The following is a 23279-nucleotide window of genomic DNA, read 5'->3' on the forward strand; positions in this document are numbered from 1 at the left end:
CAGAGGCCATCCCTCTGAAGTTGGTGAGGATCAGGGAGAGGGCACTCTCAGTTGTGGCATCCCTTATGTGGTTGTCCTCCCCCCAAAAGACTCGCCTAGTGCCACATTTGATGCCTTTTCAGTGTCAGGCAAATACTTTATTTGTCCAGGCTTTCCAGCATGTTACTAAAGCTGGTTTTTATTGATGTTTTTATTGGTTCTGTTGGATTTTACCACTCTCCTGTGATTCTTCTGCTTTCTGTGGATTTTAACATTTTTATGACATTTGCTATTATTTTTAATTGCGACAGCTGCCATGGCTATTTTTTTAAACTGAAGAGTGGGATATGTATTTTAAATAAATGAAATTACTTTAAATAAATTAAATTACTTTAAATCTAGTAACCAAGGCATAAAGACAAAAATCATCTTACACAGATTGTGAAGTGACTGAATCATCACTGGGCGTTAATTATAGCTGGCTAAAATGCATCCAGCCACATTACCTGGACTAAATCCTGGGTCCATTCATCTCTGTACTGGTGTAGTATCACCCCCAGAGGCTTATATATCCCAATGGCTCCAGTGGTTCTTTCATAGGAAGCTGCTGCACGCTGAGTCAGAACGTTGGTCCATACAGCTCAGTACTGTCTACACTGGCTGGCAGCGGCTTCCTGAGTTTGAGACAAGTCTTTCCCAGTCCTACCTGGAGATGCCAAGGATTGAACCTGGGGCCTGTTGCACACTGAGCTACAGCCCTTCCCCATCAAGCTTAGCTAACCTCTGGAATGGAGAAATGGTTAGGACCCTCAAGATTATTCTTCCCAAGCACTCAGTTTTTACCCAGTTTCGGCTAGTGCACCAACTGCTCCTATTTCTGGGAAAGACAGACTTGGCCAGAGTTATACATGTCTTTGTGACATCAAGGTTAGCCTGCTTAATGCACTTTAACTGGGACTACCTCCAAAAACCATCTCGAAACTGCAGCTGGTGCAAAATGCAGCAATTTGGCTGCTGACCAGGGCTAGTTTGTAGAGCATGCGACTCCTTTGTCACATTAGTTACACGGGTTGCAGGCATGTTTCTGGGAATGCTTCAAAGTGCTCGTTATTACCTTTATAGGTCTAAATGTTTTTTTTCATATCTTAGGTCCAGGACACCTAAAGGACCCTTTCCTCCCATAGGATCTTGCCCATCCACTGAGATCATTGGGAGCGGCACCCCTGCATGTCCCATATCCATTCAAGCATGGCTGGTGGGAACATGTGAAAGGGCTCTCTTAGTTACAGCACCCTTTCTGGAACTCCCTGTCTCGGGAGATTCATAAAGCTCCTTCTCCAGTGGAATTTCGCCACCTCCTAAAAACTGGGTTTTGGGAGAGGGGGGTTAGGCAAGTCTGTCCGCATTTTGGCTAATTTTGCTGGTTTTATTTTGTTTTTGTGGCTTTATTATTATTATTGATTAGTTTAGGTGCTGCTCATTTGGTAGCTTTTTAATTTGTTTCTGTGACTGATTTTATATTTTGTGTCTGTTAGCCACCTTCAGTTATTCCATTTTGTAATAGGAGAGGATGTAAATATCCTCAATAATTCCCTCTCATTAAAGATTTTTGCTCATCTACCAGTTGTTCATTATACACTAATCTATTGGTTGAAAACTACTCTCTCATTAAATATCTAAGTCATTATTTATTGCAGGGGCATATTAACTATATTTCATGGCATTTATTACATTTCTATACCACCCAATACCCAAAGCTCTCTGGGTGGTTTACAAAGATTAAACCCCTTAAAAATACCATATTATACCCAATATAAAAACCATTTATGTACAAACATAGACAGATATTTATCTTCAGATTCCATCCAGTGCTTCACTACTTCATGTATCATAAGATGGTTGGGCAACAAGTTGAGTACAGGAATGGCAACAGGGTAGGGAACTCAGCACCTGAGTTATTTTTATATATTCTAAGTGAAGACCAGTGTTTTCATACTTGGTGTGATTTGGTTTAAAGAAACTGTTGACTGGATATGAATGACCTCTTTCTTCTCCTTTTCAGTATGCCATATGGTGGTTGTATCATAGTTCCTCATATAAGGCAGGAATGAGTGGTCAAATATCCTAAATGTAGATGTACACATATGTAGGAGGAAAGGAGTAAGAACTGAGTGTTAAACTCATGATCTGCAGGCTGTTCTACTTTTGCCATAACCTAGGAGTGGGAAGATAAAATAAGGGAATAGGGGAGGAAAGATGGAAAACTTACTGTTATAGAATTCCTCATAGTCTGTTTTCTCCACACAGCATGTGTACATACGCAGTGCTGCTATTTTAATTTTCTGGAGAGGAAAAACAATTGCTCTTAATATTCCAAACGTCACTGTTTTTATCAAGCACACAAACCTCTTCTGCAACCAAAACTATATTTTAGGGGCTACAACTTAATAAAATAACCTTGTCATCTCAAAGCATTTGTAAAAGTAATTGTGCAGGTGGTCCTCAGCCTTTTGAGTTACTCGAGTTCGTGTGTGCTGTTTATTGCTATTTAAATGTAATGTCCTCCCCACCAAACGGTTAGAAGTTAGTTTAGTTATGAGATCATATGGATGCCTCAGAATATTCAGTTTAGAATACCTTAGCCTGCAATACCCTATTTTACTAACATATTATGCTTTCACATGATGTTAATCTCTACAGACATTTAGTTACATACATCTAAAATGAATTTATAAAGATCTGGAATGATAGCATCATCTTTTAAAACATTAGCCCTCCCACTCCATTATACCCGCTGATCTGATGAGCAAGTTCATTAATAAAAATATTTTCATAATTGCATCTAGGAGTAGCCTCATTATACCTTTCCACTCATTTCAAATATACCAGTTATACAATTAACACAGTTACAGTCAATGTTTATCTACTCCTTTAATAAGATAGATTTAAAATAGTTCCCTGTCCTTAAGTCAAGGAGCATATTATGTTCAATGGATTTTCTTGTCACAGAAGGCTATTTAGTTGGACTGGTCAATATGGTTACTCAAACCTGTATTGGCTAGTGCCATCATCCTTTTTTGATCCAGGAAATTACCACTGATTTTCTTTACACTAACAATTTCTTTGGCAGTAAAGATTATGGTAACAGATGCAGTCTTTCTTCTGGTTATCTAATCCCCCTTCCTAAGAATTTTGGCTCACTGAGCCATATTTTCTCAAGAAATATAGTGTAGGTTTTTTCAAACTAGTTTCTAGACAGTGTTCCCGAGAGCCTCCACAATGTTAAATAAAGACAAAGTCGGACAGGCAGCTCAATATTCTTCCATCTCACGTCTGGGAACAAGCAAGCAAGAGAAAAGAACGGCAAAACCCACAAAAGAGAATATAATGGAAATAAAATAAAAAGACTATTTGGGGAAAAAAAGCTTTTTGGAAAAGATTATTTGGAAAAAATGTTCTTCGTGCTTAATAACAGCAAAGCGGAGAACACATGGCACAGGCGAAGGAGTACATGCTCCATGCAGCTTCAAGCACTTGGCTCAATGATGCACAAACACAAGAGATGCACTGAAGATCTTCACCTTATGCAGGCTTGCTGCAATTCATACCCCCCGTAAGTTACAGACCCATCCTAAGTATTTGTTGCAGTTCTAGCAGAAGATGTGCAAAACAAGAGAGGTAGAAGAAGAAAGCTCTGCCTCAATTGCTCAAATACAGAACTAACTTCAGCTCTTGACAGGTGAAAAGTGCCCTGGCATTAGCTCAGCCCCAAGCCCTCTCCACTCACCCAAGATTTTTTTAAAAGGCCCTTTTCTGTGTTTTTTTCTGTGCTTTTCTAAAGAACCAGAAACAATGGCTTCAACATGGCAAGGAGTCCCTTTGCTGTAGGGCTGGAAGCCCAGAGCCTAATCCTATGTTCTGCTGGCAGATCAAACTCTTCAGTTCTTTTCAACTGGCCAAGTATTTGACTGGAGTCTGAGCAATACTGTATTTCACAGAGTCATAGAAGCACATGGAATTTGGGGTGCTGTTCATAGAGCTAGTTGACATCCCTATATTGTACTGTGCTTCTGGCAGTGAAGGTGGTACTGCACACGCCCCAGTTTCAATCCCTACTGTTTCCAGCTAAAATAATCAGGAAGCAGATGATATGAAAAATCCCTGCCTAAGACCCTGGAGAACCACTGCAAAACAGAGAAGACAATGCTAGGCTAGAAGGACAAATAGTCTCTGACTGTGGCTCACATAGAAAGCTGCCTTTAAAGAGAGATCCATATAGAAGGTGGCAAGACTAGGAGGAGGAAATGGGAGAGAAACAGACTCCCATGAGACAGAACATGCATCAGAAACAGGGCAGGGGAAAGATAGCTTCTTTTTTAAGTACTTATTAGGTGGAAGAATTGTGTGCTTTGGAATTTACTGGCCGAAGTACCAGCTGTCAGTCTCTAGCACTCTGTAATATGAAGACAGTATCCTACAAAGTACTAGAATACAAATTAACATCCAATCTTTATAAAGAAGAAGGACAACTGATCCCTTCATGGATCACTGCCTTGTTTGAAGCCCCTTGTGGCGAAGGGACTTGCGTAACTCAGTGAAGCCATAAGCTATGCTGTGCAGGGCCACCCAAGATGGACAGGTCATGGCAAAGAGTTCTGACAAAATGTGGTCCACTGGAGAAGGAAATGGCAACCCACTCCAGTATTCTTGCCAAGAAAACCCCATGGAACGTATCACAAGGCTAAAAGTTATGACGCCGGAAGATGAGCCCCTCAGGTCGGAAGGTGTCCAATATACTACTGGGGAAGAGCAGAGGGAATTTCCAAGTAGCACCAGAAAGAGTGAAGCGGCTGGGCCAAAGCCGAAAGGACACTCAGCTGTGGATGTGTCTGGTGGTGAAAAGAAAGTCCGATGCTGTAAAGAACAATATTGTTTAGGAACCTGGAATGTAAGACCAATGACTCAAGGTAAGCTGGAGGTGGTCAAACATGAGATGGCAAGATTGAACATCGACATCTTGGGAATCAGTGAACTAAAATGGACAAGCATGGGCGAATTTAATTCAGGTGACCATTATATCTCCTACTGTGGGCAAGAATCCCTTAGAAGAAATGGAGTAGCACTCACAGTCAATAAAAGGGTGGGAAAAGCAGTACTGGGGAACAATCTCAAAAACGACAGAATGATCTCAGTACAAATCCAAGGCAAACCATTCAACATCACAGTAATTCAAGTCTATGCCCCAACCACTGAGGCTGAAGAAGCCGAGGTTGATCGGTTCTATGAAGACCTACAACACCTTCTGGAACACCAAAAAAAGATGTTCTTTTCATCATAGGGGATTGGAATGCTAAAGTAGGAAGTCAAGAAATCACCGGGATAACAGGCAAGCATGGCCTTGGTGTACAAAATGAAGCAGGACAAAGGTTAATACAGTTTTGCCAAGAGAACACACTGATCATAGCAAACACTCTTTTCCAACAGCACAAGAGGCGACTCTACACATGGACGTCACCAGATGGTCAATATTGAAGTCAGATTGATTATGTCCTTTCCAGCCAAAGATGGGGAAGCTCTATACAGTCAGTAAAAACAAGACCTGGAGCTGACTGTGGCTCAGATCATGAGCTGCTTCTTGCAAAATTTCGGCTTAAATTGAAGAACGTAGGGAAAACCACTAAACCATTCAGGTATGACCTCAATCATATCCCTGATGAATAGACAGTGGAGGTGAGGAATAGATTTCAGGGATTAAACCGGATAGACAGAGTGCCTGAGGAACTATGGACGGAGGTCCATAACATTGTTCAGGAGGCAGCAACTCAATCCATCCCAAAGAAAAAGAAATGCAAGAAAGCAAAGTGGCTGTCTGGTGAGGCTTTACAAGTAGCTGAGGAAAGAATGGAAGCGAAAAGCAAGGGAGAAAGGGGAAGATATATCCAACCAAATGCAGAGTTCCAGAGAATAGCAAGGAGAGACAAGAAGGCCTTCTTAAATGAACAATGCCAAGAAATTGAGGAAAACAATAGAATGGGAAAGACTCGAGATCTTTTCAAGAAAATTGGAGATATCAAGGGAACGTTTTGTGCAAAGACGGGCATGATAAAGGACAAAGAAGGCAGAAGCAGATGAGACGCTTAATCTCATCTGCTTCTGCCTAACAGAAGCAGATGAGATTAAGTGGAGATGACAGTATTCCAGCTGAGCTATTTACAATCCTAAAAGATGATGCTGTTAAAGTGCTGCACTCAATATGCCAACAAATTTGGAACACTCAACAGTGGCCACAAGACTGGAAAAGGTCAGTTTACATTCCAATTGCAAAGAAGGGCAATGCCAAAGAGTGTTCAAACTACCATACAATTGCGCTCATTTCACATGCCAGCAAGGTGATGCTCAAAATCCTACAAGCTAGGCTTCAGCAGCATGTGAACTGAGAACTACTGGAAGTACAAGCTGGGTTTCGAAGAGGCAGAGGAACTAGAGATCAAATCGCCAACTTTCGCTGGATCATGGAGAAAGCAAGAGAATTCCAGAAAAACGTCTATTTCTGCTTCATTGGCTACGCTAAAACCTTTGATTGTGTGGATCACAACAAACAGTGGCAAATTCTTCAAGAGATGGGAGTACCAGACCATCTTACCTGTCTCCTGAGAAACCTGTACCGGGGTCAAGAAGCAACAGTATGAACCAGACATGGAACAACCGATTGGTTCAAAATTGGGAAAGGAGTACGACAAGGCTGCATATTGTAGCCCTGCTTATTTAACTTATATGCAGGGTACATCATGAGAAACGCTGGGTTGGATGAATCACAGGTTGGAATTAAGATTGCCGGGAGAATTATCAACAACCTCAGATACGCAGACGATACCACCCTAATGGCAGAAAGCGAACAGGATCTCAAGAGCCTCTTGTTGAGGGTGAAAGTGGAGAGTGCAAAAGCTGGTTTGAAACTCAACATTAAAAAAACTAAGATCATGGCATCTGGCCCCATCACTTCCTGGCATATGGAAGGGGAAGAAATGGAAGCAGTGACTGATTTTATTTTCTTGGGCTCCAAGATCACCGCAGACGGTGACTGTAGCCATGAAATTAAAAGACGCTTGCTCCTTGGGAGGAAAGCTATGGCAGACCTAGACAGCATAGTAAGAAGCAGAGACATCACCTTGCCAACAAAGGTCCTCATAATCAAAGCTATGGTTTTCCCAGTAGTAATGTATGGCTGTGAGAGCTGGACTATAAGGAAGGCTGAGCGCCGAAGAATTTATGCTTTCGAACTGTGGTGCTGGAGAAGACGCTTACGAGTCCCCTGGACTGCAAGGAGGTCCAATCAGTCCATCCTAAAGGAAATCAACCCTGACTGCTCATTGGAAGGACAGATACTGAAACTGAAGTTCAAATATTTTGGCCACCTAATGCAAAGAGAAAACTCCCTGGAAAAGACCCTGATGCTGGGAAAGATTGATGGCAAAAGGAGAAGTGGATGGTAGAGGATGAGATGGCTAGATAGCATCACCGATGTAATGAATATGAACTTGAGCACACTCCGGGAGAGAGCGGAGGACAGGAAGGCCTGGCGTGCTATGGTCCATGGGGTCACGAAGAGTTGGAGATGACTTCATGACTGAACAACAATAGGACAACTGAAGTTCAGATGAAGCTAATTTGGATTCTCCTGCAGAAAGAATATGGACATATCTTAAAAGCCTTCTTATCATAAGCACCCTTAAAACTAAAGTCTCATGTACATGAGGTTCCAAAGAGAATTACATGAACTCACTTTTCGATACAATTGCAACATAACTGGAAATCACACTAACAGAATAAATCATTGCTCAAAATTAAGTTTCCCTTTTGCTTGCATAAATTAAGGACACAATCCTATGGAGATGGCCATAAGCCTCCAAACTTGGAGGCTTACGGTTTTCCAGTGCAAAGCGGGAGGAGCAGCATAGGAAATATTCACTTCTGTGCCCCTCCCACTCTGCATTTCAGCTAGATGGGCTTTTTCACCTGTCTAGCTGAGGCGCTGGGGAGAGGGAGGAAAGGAGGTTGGGGAAGCTCAAAGCTCCTCATGAGCTGTCCTCCCCAGTCCCCTCCTCACCAATGGAAACGGTCCTTTTCACCTTCCCTCTGAGGTCACTTTTGTGACCTTGGAGAGGCAGCCACCACAGTTCTGTCTGCGCCATCTGCAAGGGGGAGGGGGCAGGGAACTTGGGCTCCTGGGTCCAAGGTTGGAGCACTGTCTGAGACTGCAAATCCAGAAATCAAACACAGTCTAGGGGCCACAGGATTGCTCTCAAAGTGAAATATTCTTCTTGCCATAGTTTGTAGGTTATTTTCACTAAGAATCTCACAAATAATGTATTTATCCTCATAACTCCCCTATGGAGTCGGAAAGCACTGCTTTAATTTTATAGATAACAAATTGTGGTAGATACCTTTGAATGATGTACAGCCCAATCCTAACCATAGAATCATAGAATAGTAGAGTTGGAAGGGGCCTATAAGACCATCGAGACCAACCTCATGTTTATTCTGAAATAAGTTCCACTAATTTCAAGGGGTCTTATTCTCATCTAAGTGTACACAGGATAGCAGAACCAGAATTATGCAGGAAAAACAAAAGAACACTCATGGCTGTGACCCAGAAAATGTTAACTCACTGCCACGTGAATGCTTCTACTGATTAAGGGCGCAATCTTATGCATGTTTAGACATGATGCCGGCTGGGGAAGTCGTACAACTTTTCTTCTATCTAAACATGCATGGGAGTGCGCCCTAGATAGATGAACGATCAACACAGAACCAGCCAGACTGAAGGGATGATTCACAGAGAAACAAACACTGGCCACGTTTACTCAAAATTAAGTCTCATTAGTTCAATGGGGATTAGATCCTAGTAAGTGTGCTTAGTATTGCTGCCAAAGAATTTACTATCTAGCACAAGCTCTCCCCATTACACAGACACAAAAAGCAAGTAATTTTTTAAGCTACAGAACTAATAAGGTATTTGCTCAACATTAAAATGGGTACAGTGATGATGATAAAGTCTCACACCGCTAAATTCAGTAGCATGACTATGGTCATGAAAATGTTAGTCCCCAAATGCAGCTATAAACATTGACAGATAGTCTCTCAAAGCAAGAGACACTTCAGGCCATTGTCCATTCTATAAAGCATCACATTTCTTCAAGCACAGGATTACAATGGCAAATTTTCAGATCTTTCTTCTTTCAACCTTTGTGAAGTTTCTAATAACTGATGCAAGCACAAATGCCAGGTTTTATTTGATCATGAGATTCGGTACTTTCAATCTGATGGCATGAAATAGGCACCTATCACTTATTTTTAAGAATGTTATGGCCCAACTTCCCTTTATGATGTTTTTACTGTAGAATTTTATTGTATTAAACTGTTTTATTATACACTTTGTACATCGCCCAGAGTGGCTGGGTGACCAGTCAGATGGGCAATTAATAAATTTAATAAATTAATAAATTAAAGAAATAGTACTTAATTGTACATACTGAAGACACTTCACATGGACCCCCCACAAATCATATCACAGTGTTATCAACATTATTTGATTACACAGGGTATTATAAGCAAAACAATTATATCAATGCTTAATTCAGAACTGTTTTTGAAATCCTGATGCCATAACTAAATGACAGTATACCACATCTAATCCCCGTTTGACACTATGTACAGCAGAACCATTTATGGTACTCAGCATCAACTATTCCAGAACAGTACACTATGAAATAAGAGAAGTGCTGGCATAAACAATCGGTTTGTTTGTCCATTATAACCCTAGACATAGGTAGGTAAAGCTTTCCAGTTGAGAATCACAAAATCAGTATATGGAGGGCTCAGAAAAAAGGCTCAGTTTTTAAGCAACGAGAATAGTTAGTGGCTGAAACAAGTTGATGAAATGTGATGAATTGTTTCCAGTCTGCAGACCCAGTGAATGTAGGCTTGCTTGCAAACACTATCCTTGACCACTATTGTTAGTGTTCATTTTCACAGGGATTTGTGCCTAACTCAATGTTTACTATGTCAAGAAACCCAAGTATTCTAGCGTACCCATCTGCTCAGCCCACCAGTTTCAATACATTCAACAATATCCATGCCTATATTACATAAAATGATGATGTAATACAAGAAAAATTCATGGGGCTTTAGATGGAGCTTCAAACCAGTCAAGGATGGGAAAGACTATAAGGGAGGCTTACCCAACCTGGTGCCCTCCAGATGTTTTGAATCACCACTCCTAGCATTTGTGACTACTGGCCATTCTGGCTGGGGCTGATGGGAGTTGAAGTCCAAAACATCTGGAGAGCACCAAGTTGGGAAGTGCTGGGTTCACACAACGTGATAACCCACACTCAAGGTTGAGTATGGGTTGAGTGCAGGTTGTCATTGAACCGTGGGTTGTTGTTGAAATATGGGTTGTTGTGTTGTCTGAACCACAAACAATCCATAGTTCACAACCCAACAACAAATCATGGGTTCTCTTCATGGGTTGTTTGTGGTTAACAAACCATGATTTGTTAGCACAGCTGGATTCGGATAACACAACAACCCATGGTTCAACGACAACCCACATTCATCCCATACTCAACATGGAATGTGGGTTACTGTGTTGTGTGAATCCAGTCATTCTCCTGACAACCTCCTGAGTCACTTAGGTGTCAGCAGCAACAATCGACTAATAATGCCAATGGCCTTTTCCCTTGCTTTCAATTTACTGCATCATATAAGACAGGGGTGGGCAACTTGTAGCCCTCCAGATGTTTTGGTCTACAATCCCCATCATGTCTCACCACTGGCTATGCTGGCTAGGGCTGATGGGAGTTGTAGGCCAAAACATCTGGAGAGCCACAAGTTGCCCACCCGTTATAAGATCAAGAGGCTAATTAAATCAGTGATTGTAGAGATGGGCAGGCAGATTAGGAATGTTATGCTGCAGCATAAATATATATGCACACAATTTAAAAAATCTAAGCAACTGATGAGTTGCTGCTGGACAAGGAATATTCCAAGACATTGGAAGTAAAGGTGCATCTATGTCCTGGGAAGAGCTCCAGAGACACCATCACCACTACATGTGAGACTGAGCTCTGTTCCCTACCTAACCCAGCCCACTTGGCAGCATCACTTTACCAAACAGACATTTAGCAAATGGCTACCTGCAAAAATAACTCTCCTTTCAGTGGCATTTTGGAGAAGTTATTTTTGGTGTTCTATGAGCATTTTTGCTTGTTTGTTTAATAGATTTTATATTTACAATGTCATTTTTATTTCATTTGGCCTCTTTTATCCCAAAATAATTTGATTTCCTTAGATTGTGAGCCCACTGGGGGCAGAACTATTGCCATTTAGAAACATTGCCATAAGCTACTCTGGGATTGAGTGGGATATAAATGCTTTAAAAAACCCCAAAAGCACAGTAATGCCCAGGAGACGTTGTGAGAGTATCCAGCCAGCCCATGATCATGGGTCTAATGACCCGCACCCATTTTGATCCAGAAGTGACTAGGACTGCAATCATATGCATGCTTACCCGGGAGTAAGTTCCACTGAATTCAATGGAGCTTAGTTCTGAGTAGGCACGCATAAGATTGTGCTGTAAAGGACATTCAACAGCTCATTGTAAGCAAGAGTTAGAACTAGTTTATTTCATTGGTCCCTCTCAATTTAGGCCAAATGAAAAGCAACAAGCCAATTAAGAGGAAATATTTACCCATTTCTTATATTTTAATGGTCCTGTGAAACCCATTGCTTCTATTAACTTCGTGAAAGTGCCTACTTTCTCTTCAGATGGCTGAGGGAAATCTTTGGCTGTAAAAACCTATAAACAAAAACAAAGAAATTAGTTACAGAAATCATACCTTAATTAATCCACAGGTTTCTGTAAGTTAAATTCAACTCTAAAGGCCATTGCATATATAGTTCTGGATTGGCAAATACTTTCCCCATATCTTCTCCCTATGGTTGGGGGAGACACAGTGATTATGCCTTCCTGTCCCACTGGACATACAGCACGTGCATTATTATATTTGACCAAGGCATACAAATGTGAAATAATGCAATGGGTGTAGATCTGAACAGGAGAATTAACCATGCAATCTGGACCCATCTCTGTTCGATTCTAGGCATATACCCCCTATTCAAGGGCATACATGTGACCCTATTCTGATGTTACGTACATGCATGGACCTCCAGTTGTCTTGAAGATGGAATAGGTGTGCCCAGTAGGGTGGGAAGGCATGCTCTCACTCCTTCACTGCATGTAGGGAAGGATCAGGGAAAGCATTATCCAATCCATACAGCAAAACGGTGCTTCTTGACACCTTTGTCTTTTCAATATTGTTAAGTCTTCAAAAATAATGTATCAATGAATATAGGACCATATCTAAAGGTAAGAGCATGGCTTGTAACAATTAACTCTCCACTCAGATTGGTGGTCATTCAAATCAAAGAAAGTGGCAGAAAAGAAGGCCACATGTACCAATTTTTGTTTCAAAAGAGCTTCTAAAGTAAATAGCCTAAGACCACTTGAAATCCCATTCATGTTCACTTCTGTTAACAAATAAATGGCCTTAACATTTGGCTTTCCATTCTAATTAATCAGGTACTGTATACCCACATAGGCTAGAAGAGGCCAACGTGATGCTGGCACCTTCAAGAGAGAGAGAGAGAGAGAATCACAAATGCTATAAACAATATGAAAAGGAGAATCCAACAAATTCATGGATAGATATATCTATAGCTATAGGTCAGTATGACAGTCTCATGATCACACTCTAAATCTGTTATTATAAACCTGAAATGAACAAGAGGAGATGAAGAACTTAAAAATAGTTTTTCTTGCACCGTTCTTTAAGCTGTTAACTCATGCTCTTTGATGGATACGTATACCAAACCATCATTGTTTTGCCTAATAGCAGTATACCATTCAGAACTGGGCTCATTTTGCACACATGATGTAAACGATAAAAAATCGTTATACATCAGGGGTAGGCAACTTTGGGAGATCATTTTGGCCCCTTCGGCCCCAGTACTGGCTGCACTCCACAAGGCACTGGGAGAAAAATGCTATGGGTGGCTGCCAAATGTTAGTGGAAGCTACTTTGGTATGGTGAAAAGATCAAATTTAGTTTATTCCGAAGCTAAATTTGACTTTAGCACTTTGTAGCCTCTCCATAGCACTAAATAGGTCAAATGTAACTTCAGAACAAGCTAGATTTGACCTTTTTAAACACTCCATAGCACTAACACTGCCATTAAAAATTTGGCGGCGCAGTGGGGGCCAAATGCAGCCTGGGGCGCATGTAGCCTACCCCTGGTTTACATAGTACATTATAGAATACCCTTTCCATTTAGAAGACTCTAAAAACTGGGCCATAACTGGAGAGGTGAATTTTGTATAAGCCTTAAGCTATTTTGAACTTTCACTATTCCTAAAAGGGAAAAAAGAAAACCGAACATCATTTCGTTTTATTAGAAGCAAAAAAAACATTCAGATAGAGAAAAGAGGAGGAGCAACTTAATTCCTTGTCATCAGTGGACAAAGGAGGTTAACTAATATTAGACTAAGCATACCTGACGATGCATTCTGGAATAAAGAGGTTTTAAACATATTTAAAGCTATCCTTTAAGAATAGCTAGTTTACTACAGTTTAAAATTATCTACGCATAAACTGTTGAGATCTTTAGCTGGCAGTCAAGCCATCCCAATAGACCACTGGTCCTTCAAAATTAGTAGTTTCAGGAGTGCCATTTCTGAAAAAAGTGAGGTGGGAAGGGAACATGGCATGGAGATTCAGATGGGCCCAACAGCCTACTCTGGGATATAGCCAAGGTTAAACTGCAAAAAGAGCATTTGTATATTAAGAGCATTTGTTGCAATACAAAAAAACCCAACAGAGGATGGTCACTTTTTTTAAGCAGCAAAGACTGTATCTGGTATGCATAGCACATAAGCCCATTTACTTACTTTTTAAATAGAGACAATCTGTGTTGAAACAGCATGCTAACCAGGTGCTCCTAAGGAATAATTACACGTGGTCTGAAATCCCAGAAGGAGGAAATGAAACACTGCCCAATCCCATATTCCCAAAATGGCACTCTTGAACAGTTTCTAAACCTGGTTGAAACTAACTGGATATTGTCCTTATTGTTACATGAGTTAATGGATATATTGACAAAAGTGCCAGGCTTGTAAAGCTCCCCAATAACTTGAACTTTCCAATAGCTCTGCTCTCACTGCAGGATATGTAGCGGACTGATGATAGTTAAAATGGTAGCACAGCTGCCTAGAATGGCTGCTGTCTGAACCACTTACAAAGTGCCCTGTCCCTGGCCATACTGTGAAGTTAGTCCATGGATGCATCTCTCTTGAATGAGCCAAGTAGTCTTTAGCAGGCATCAAGGACACTGGATGGATGGCCCTCACACAAGAGGGCTTCCTAGTGAAGATCCAACAACAAAAAAGCCCTTTGAAAATAATTAAAACTCCAATGGTAGGCTCTATAATTAGGCATGCACCTCCTTTGTTTATCCCCCGGGTCAATTTCTAATAAGTAGCACTGGTACATAGGAAAGTCTCCTGAGAATGGATATAATGGCCAACAAATTGTACAAAACTTCTCTTAAGTAGTCACCAAGATGGAAAGCACCTCTCAGTTTATAGTTTAATTTTTTTACTTTTGCAAAAAGAGCATGGAGCCATGAAAAGGTCCTTGTGTGATGTAACTCTAAAGAAAACAAAGCTGGGGGGGCAGGGGGGCGCTAAAGAAGCCCTTGTTATGGGGTTCACTAACCCGGCATCTTTAAAAGGCTAGTATTAAAGCAGATAAACAAGTTAAACATTACTGTACATTCAGCTATGAATCCTCTGTCAATGGTAACAGCATGTGAATTTGAATTATACCTGTGATTTAATATGCAAGCCCCTTGGCTTGTGGCATGAACTAAGCTTGCCACCAATGTCTCAGTCACAGTTAAGAGTGGAAGTTGTTGTTGTTGTTCAGTCGTTCAGTCGTGTCCGACTCCTTTTTGCTTAGACTACTCTATGCTCTCCAAATTAGCTTTAGCCAGATTGTTTTTTAATGTCTTGGCTATTCTTATTCCAGGCTTGTAAGCAGCCATTGTCATGATAGCATTTAGAGAGGAAGAAAGGGAAAGTTATGCTAGTTGTTCGGGAGTCTGTTATTTTGTTTCAAAGTGCCATAAATGATTAGCAAAGGTATGGGTGGCTAGCAGGCTAGTAACCACTTTTGTGGGCTAATAACTTATGAGGACTTACTTTCAAGGCTGGCCTGTTTCATAACTGAAACAGTTTTGTACTAAAATAAGAGGGTGTTCTATAACAAATAATGATAGGTGGAAGAGATGGAGCAGATGGAGAAAGAACGCTGTACTTCCTTCTCCACCTCTTTTTGTCACTTTTTGTAACAATTTGCTAACTGGCCAAAGAAACAAAGGGCTGCCATTGCGGCTCAATATTCACAATCCTGGGAGATTCCAGGGCATAGATAGGCAACCCGGTGAACTACAACTCTCATCATCCCTGACTATTATCCATGCTGGCTGAGGCTGATGGCAGCTGTAGTCCAACAACATTAGGAGGGCACCATGTTGCTTTACCTATTCCAGAGCATAGCTACTGCCACCAACCAAGGACTTTGCAGTCTGAACAGACTGGAAACCACTAGTAGCTGTTCCCTGTGCTTGCTTCTCCACAGAGTGCTGGTGCAAAGAGGTGATATAGTTACCTCCTATCCTAAAAGAAAACCCTACCTTTTGGCAAGCCATCTCCCAAGTGCTAATGTCGTGCTTGGAGGCTATGGTGATTGCAACAAGAATGCAGACATTTCGATGAGAACGCGTGTGGAGGGAGGGTGGGAGGAAGAGTGCTGTGAGCCAGCTGCTCTCCCTCCCAGCCCAATGTACTTAAACAACCATCCCATGGGCATAAGGGCATGTTAGCCTTGGCTTCTGAGGCTCAAGTGAATCTACTGGCAATGGGCTGTTGGAAGGAAGGGGACAGGCAGTCATCTCCCACGCAATTGTTTTGCAAGCCTTGGTAGGAGACAGTTGGCTGGCCTTGGTAGGAGACAGTTGGCTGGCCTTGGGAACGAACATACACACACACACTCAGCATACACTGAAGGCACCAACTGTGTGAAAATTCTCCATACCATCACCTCGAAATGGTGGCTGTGGCACGTGAACTGACTCAAAAAGCAAGATATGTTGTACTATTGTATAAAAATTATGTGCATTTGTTAACACAGAAAATTGTAGCCACACCAGTTTTTTGTGGCTAATTAAGTTTATATAGGAACTATTCCTAGGTTTCATTCGCTGCTTGTAGGTCAGCTTCTTGCATCATGCTTAAATCTCGCTATCCAGAGTTTGCAAAGAAGTCCCTGTCAAATTATCATTCCTTTGCAATCATGGTTATTTACCCACACTCACCATGTTCTCATTTACATCTTTCATGGAATAAGGAAGAAAGTTCATAGATTCAAGAGAGCAGATCCTTTGTAAAGAAAAAAAAAAGATCCAGTTCCTTACAGAATGAAAAAGTGACTAAGGCTTTTGCTTGCCTCTACACTATTCCCCTATACCCCTGATGTGGTAGGAACAGCATTGAATATCCTTCTGTTTTTCTTGCTGCCTTCTTGCTTCCCACCCCAATAACCAATGAATTCCAGACAGGTTATCCATTAGATAAGAGAAATCAAACAGATGCTCAATGGACAGATAAGATGCACTGTATGGCTGGTAGGTTTCCGAGATCAGCACAGATACTGCTATTGAAGTGGCAACCTGCATTTGTTTTGACCAGGGATGCAAAACTTCAATAATGAAGGGTCATTTTTATTAATTTAGGAGGGCCACAACACCATGTTAACTGCAAGAAAGCATTTTTGTTGAAGCTTTCAGTGTTTTCTTTTAGCCATTCTGTTAGCCACTTTTTTTTCTTCGTACCATGCACTCTCTTCTGTTACAACCACATATCTGTTAAACTTTCCTCCTTTCATTCTTCTTTTTCTGTGCTCCATAGCACAGCCTCTTCTCTCTCTAGCCCCCCCACCTGCTACCCTCTCTCCCCCATAGATATCACCACTTCCCACAACATCCCCTTTCCCCTTTGCACTCCACTGATGTTAACTGATTTTTCTTCAGTCCTTTGTTGCCTTGCTTTATTTTCCCAGTCTCTAACTGACCTCACTGAGTATGGCATCAACAACCAATATACTGAAGAAGCCTGAGACACAGGTGGACCATGCCACATGGCTGGCTATAACAGGCTAGAAGAACTGGAGCCAATTCTGCTATGCACCTCTGAATCTGGGAAGAAAAGGTCCAATGCAGTCCTACTGATACAGCATTATCCAATCCCACCTGCAGTTTTTGCTGAGCTTAGGTGAGGCTTAGATGTCCCAACAAAGAAGTGAGAAAGAGTCACAGCCAGTGGGTATTAGGAATTCCTCAAGAGGGCAAAAAAGGCCTACAGACCTTATCTTGTGTTGGCCTGGTTCTGAATGTAGCAAAAGAGAAGTAGAAAGACTTGAGCAATTTGCAGGGAGAGCAAAAAATGCTTAAAATATTAGCTATAAACTGATAAAGACCTGTTGATATAAGAACTGTGTTTCAGAGAACTCTTTGCTGAAATTAGCAAGATGATTTCCTACTAAAACCAGTTTTCAATAGATCATTTGTGCATCCTGATAATATTCTGTATCAAAAACTACAGTATAACAAGTGTCCTCATTTCCCGTCTTCATCGATCCTAGTAGTCAGATTCACAAAGTCATCACACCCCTTAATATTTTGGCTAGTAGCCATTGATGATCTTCCATGAATTTGTCTGAATCCTTAAAGTAATCTGTCAGCTTTGGCAGGCATCTGTTTCTCAGTTTACTCTGGGATTTAATGCTTCTCCTGCATAATAAAGTATCAAAGACTGTGTTTAAAACTCAACCTGATACCTGTTAACAACCCAGTAATCTCAGGCCCCAAGAGAAATACAGTCCTAGTCCAATATGGCCAAACAGCATCACTGTAATACAATGCATCACTTTGTTCTCACCCTTTTTGTATGATGAAGTGTTCTGTTCAGCTGTTTTACTGTACCAATGGTTTGTATTAATCCACAGCAAACTTTGGTTAGTTGTGACTGGCCATTCTTGTGTCTCTGACAAGAAAACAAAAAAGAAATCAGCAGAAGTGTAGAAGTAGCAGTACGAAAGGGTAGCACTGGATCATTATTGAGTTAAAACATGACATAGGCACACATATTACACATTGGTGTTATCCCGTGGAAGAAGTTCAGATTAGAGAGCCCTACAAGATCCTCAGGCTTACACACATGAGCACAGCACACATTTGATCATGGATGAAAAAGTTAACACAAATACACATGGAAAGAGTTAAAATCACTTGGCCTCGTAATAAATACTATTGCTAACAAGACCCTCTCCTGTATGAACAAGAAAGCAGACTACATATTTTCAGCTACCGATCCTTGCCTTTTCTCTGTGTTTTCAGTGCCCAATGTTTTTGTAGCTACAAAACTTCAGAACCTTGTAAAATAATGCTCCATAGCAGAGAGCTTGATGGGTAGGCCCAGCCACATTTCAAAACCTTTATACTGTCTGTCAAAGACTTACCATGGTAGCTCATTGCAGGATGAGGCATTCCAATGAGGCACCTCAGTAAGAGATCACAAAACTTTCCTGATACTGAATTCAGCCTATCCAGAAAGTCCACATTTGGGGGGAGTCACAACAAAGGTCATTGGCGCAGAAGGTCATTTGAGCTGAGACAGCTTCTTTGTATGTTTGAGCGCAGTACAGCGCCTATAATATATCTATTATTCACTTCCCTTTTTACCAACTTCTGAACAGCAAAGATCCATGTCAGACCTTTCAACATCTCGTTAACTGTCCAATATCCTTGAGGTACTCATGGGCTTAAGCAAGTGATAAACAATGTATTGGATAGTCATATGGTTGTTTATCTGGCACACAGTTTAGCCTGATGCTGTTTTTGATTAGTGCACTCATGAAACCACTAAGGAGAGCAGCAAGCAAAAGAGAATGTGTTATCTCCAATAATAATACACCAAAACTTTAACCTGTTTGTGAGGAACAATGTTCCGCATAGTGCATATCATGCTTGGCCTTGAGGAAGGATAAAGACTAACGTGACAAATGACGCCTGGCTCAAACTATTCAGCTCCCTGAAATGTGTACACACACTAGCCACGGAAGGTTTGCAGTGCACTTCTTCCAATGTTTCCAAAAATCAGCTTAATAGTAACTAACCCCATGGTAAGCTCTGACAAAGTTCTCATTCTTGCAATCGAAAAATATCCTACCTGGAGAGTGCCATGGAGCATCCTACCCCATTGTGGTTGAGCTAATGTTGTCTGTATCAAACCACTGCATACTGCAATCCATTGAGGTACTCCAGCTTGGTGCTTCTAGAAAAAAAAAGAATGTGAAGGAGAATATTACCTAAATTCAGCATAACTCTGTTCCTATAACCCCATGTTTGAATAATTCTGTGAAAAAAGAGCTGCTGCTTATCTGAAGATTATGAATGTCCCCAGCAAGATTCAAAAGTGTGACTTTCAGTATTCTTAACTGCAATCCAAACTAACAAACATTTATTAAAATTTCAAATTTGCAAGGGATAGAATGGGTATACAAAAGCATCTACTCAGGTAAACTATCACTTTTAACTGTCACATTCTCTAAGCTTTGTGTCTGCACGTCTTCATACCATTAATCATAAAATAAGCATTTCTTCTTTGTACTGAGTGACCTGCTTTGCATGTAAGAACAACCCAGAGTATGGGATGAGTATAGGTTGTCATTGAATTGTGGGTTGCCGTTGAATCATGGGTTGCCATTACATGCGAACCCTGCACTATGATTTAACTATAGGTTGCTAACCACAAACAACCCTGGAAGAGAACCCATGGTGTGTTATTGGTTGTGGACTATGGGTTGTTCATGGTTAACAACCCATATTTAAACCATAGTGCAGGGTTCACACATAATGCCAACCCACAATTCAGTAACAACCCGTGATTCAACAACCCACAGGTCTGTTTCACACATAATACTTACCCATGGTTTATTTAAACCATGCTTTGCTGCCAGGGTTTGTCTGGCAGATGATTAAATAAACCATAGCCTGTTTTCTCAGTCCCTGGATTGTTTGTGTCCCTCCTCCTTTGCCTGCTCCCTCCTTGTATCCGAACTGCCTTTGCAGCACTGCGTTACTGGCATGTAGAGGTTGGGTTTTTTGACCGGTCTTGCCCGCTGCCTCTGTAGCCTGGCAAAACAACCCATGAACAGCCCATAATTCTAGGTTCGCACATAATGACATCCCATGGTTTAAATAACACACAGTTCACAACCTAACAACAAACCATGGGTTCTCTTTTCATGGGTTGTTTATGGTTAACAATCCATAGTTAACTTGTAGTTCTGGGTTCGCACATAACAACCCAAGATTCAACAAACCATGTGCAAATGAGGTCATACTCAACCCATACTCTGGGTTGTTACATGAAAACCAGGCCATAGTTTGCAATGAGATACAGAAATTACTCTTCTCCTCTGCACTTGTATACTTATACAGATGGCTACTCAACGACCCACACATTCTATCATATTTCTGCACCTGATGTCATCCTGATTTGGCAGGATGACATGGTTGATCAAACTATCCCATGGAAAGAAAGCTCATCCTGAGATAATTTGTCATCAGTATGAGCTCATTGTTATGGTCAAAGCATACAAAGAGATAGAATCATAGAATCAAGAGTAGGGTTGGAAGGGGCCTATAAGGCCATCAAATCCAACCCCCTGCTCAGTGCAGGAATCTAAGTCAAAGCATCCCTGACAGATGGCTGTCCAGCTTCATCTTGAATGCCTCCAGGGTGAAAGAGCCTACTACTTCCCTAGGCAATTGGTTCCAGGTTACCAGTTCTGCATAACATTAGAGGGGAAAGGAAACCCCATCAGAGGAGCAAGAAAACGACCATAAAATTGTAAGATACTAGCATCATTACAAATGCTGCACAGTGATAAGAAATGGATGCACTTTGCAAAAGAAAGACATTATGAAAAATAGCATATGTACCAAAACACCTTTCGGGATTCAGTGCCACCACTGCTAAGAGGTCTCTACAGCTTGAGCCACAATATCCTGCAGCAGAAAACTAAGTATGAAGTTTTAGCTACAATTACAAGGATATTAAGGTATACAAGACAAGGTGCCCCATGTGAAAAGACCCACTGTCATCAGTTAGAATATTAGAAAATGTGTAAATGGAACATTCTACATAACTGATACGATTAAATGAGGAAATGATAATTGGCTCCAGGTGACCTAGTTTTACTAAATTATTCCTTGCCTCCAGGCATTGTGTGTCATGACACATCTTGCTCACTGCTACTTTCTTATAATATTACATAATCTGGGTAACATGACCTGACATGTACAAGAACTTCCCTTGCCAAAGCAGGCTGAATAGATCAACTTTCATATATCCTCCAGTCCTTTACTGACTACAGTGCCCGCAACAAGAACGTTAAAACAAGTAAACATAAACTGCTACTGTGAGCAAGCAGAAGGCAACAAAATCTAGATCTAACCTCTTATTCTTTAGATTAAGCAATACAAACATGGAGAACCAGACACAAAATAATGAGATCTAAACAGATTGAAAAATGTAGCAGTCCTGGTGCATAAGGCATCCTTTGTAAGGAGTTGCGGCTTGGCCCTGACCCCATTGATATTTCAAATTTTAAAAGCGAGATCTTCAGCACTAATTAGTATGATACTGATATAGTATTAGACGAGTCACCTAAGACTCGGCTGAACTACGATGCAGTAGTTTCCATCTCAGTGGCTTAAGTTACTTTACAAACTATCTAATACTGTGGGGAATGCGGAGTGATTGGTTTTAGCAAGGCCAAACCAGACAGAAGCTATGGTGCTTTACTTCTCCATCAGCAAAGTCTGTTCCACCGCCAAAGCGTCCAAGGGCAAAGGCTGCCGCTGCAACCCAGGAGTCCGGGGAGAGAGGGCTGCTCGGGCATGGCTTTTACTTCCTCCTCCCGGCACAAACCGAGTAGCTGGCTACACACTTCGAGCCCCCTACAAAACCTGCTTCTTCTTGACCAGCTCTGATCGTGGGTCACCGCTCTAGCCCCTGACCTCAAAGCCTGAACGGGGCCGGCTAGTGGGACCGGGGCCGCCCCTCCCTCAGGACCTACAGGCTGCGGTAACAGAACCAACCCGCTGGCTTTGCAAAAGAAGCGCCCGAAGACGACGACCAGCCCCGCTCACCACGACTCTCGCCAGCGCCGCCATAATTCTTCAAGGACGCGCTTCCGCTTCCGCGAAACATCAAAGCACTTCCGTTCTTTCATCCGCCGCCGGGAGCTTCAAAAAGGCCTCCTCCGAATTGGGTGGGGTTGCCGTGGCGCAGCGCGCCCGGTGCGAATGCGTTCTAGCGCGTCCTTCGTAGCTTCGTTCCTCCGCGGTTGTAGTTTGGCTCCAGCAGCGCAGCCGAGGACGTGACGGGGGCTGGGGACCACGAGCGGAGCAAGCCGCTGCTTGCGGATGAGCGCCCAGCTCTTTTTTTACAGTGGCACTTCACACTTAAGAATAAACATCGATACCATCTTAATTAATATAAACTCCAGATGTTAGGTAATGCCCATTCCCCAAAAGGAATAATTCTCGGACTGGTGTCAACTTTAAGCTCTTTTTTAAAAAATTAATTTTGAGGTCTTCCTAGACTCACCTCTCTAGTCTTTTACACCGCAGTAATGCTCTGTAGCTTCGAAACAAATTATACAGCTTTGTGAATTACAGGTGGGATTTAGAATGATTAAGCTAATCGTTCAAACAGAATTGGAAGAGAAACAGGTTTGGGCATTTAGACATTAAAGGATTTGCTTTTGGTTTAAAACAAATTCAGGCTTCAGTTTTAGGGGATTTATTTTTACCCTACCCTTTGACTTTAAATGTGGCTTGTAAATAAAATCACATAAAACATGGATCTGTGCTGCTTTCTTTAACCATCAACAGAGTGGAGAGGATGAAGGAGGTCTTGCTGTCTCGCCTCTAATGACAACAGAAGGTACCTTGCTGACATCTCTCCCTCTGATGAAGCCAGGTAGTATGGCTACAAATGGTTCTTGCAGGGGAGGAACCAAATGCAGTTGTTTTCAGCCAGGCCCGTGGTG

At 41.6% G+C, this 23279-nt stretch overlaps 1 protein-coding gene across 7 annotated transcripts in view; it reads right to left on the reverse strand.

Annotated features, from left to right (window-relative positions):
* The window catches only part of UQCC1 (ubiquinol-cytochrome c reductase complex assembly factor 1), a 52200-nt gene extending 29791 nt beyond the window's left edge, over window positions 1–22409 (reverse strand). For 4 of the 7 annotated variants that reach the window (XR_014790694.1, XR_014790693.1, XR_014790695.1 and 1 more), the window contains exons 1-5: window positions 22324–22409; window positions 19385–19489; window positions 18095–18199; window positions 11732–11839; window positions 2249–2321 (exon numbers count right to left, since the gene is read on the reverse strand). Coding sequence is in view for 3 of the 7 variants with exons in the window: in XM_084853704.1 (XP_084709830.1) it covers window positions 2249–2321; window positions 11732–11839; window positions 18095–18199; window positions 19385–19489; window positions 22324–22398 (466 nt within the window). In the remaining 4 variants the exon portion in view is untranslated. Of the gene's footprint in view, window positions 1–2248; window positions 2322–11731; window positions 11840–18094; window positions 18200–19384; window positions 19490–22301 lie in introns of all 7 variants that reach the window. The other 3 variants (XR_014790696.1, XM_084853705.1, XM_084853706.1) reach the window with 2 other exon arrangements.
* Between the last annotated feature and the right edge of the window lie 870 nt (window positions 22410–23279).

This window comes from Heloderma suspectum, chromosome 4 (assembly GCF_057233095.1).
Source record: "Heloderma suspectum isolate Gila_16-S chromosome 4, 16-S_ref, whole genome shotgun sequence".
NCBI classification, from domain to species: domain Eukaryota; kingdom Metazoa; phylum Chordata; class Lepidosauria; order Squamata; family Helodermatidae; genus Heloderma; species Heloderma suspectum.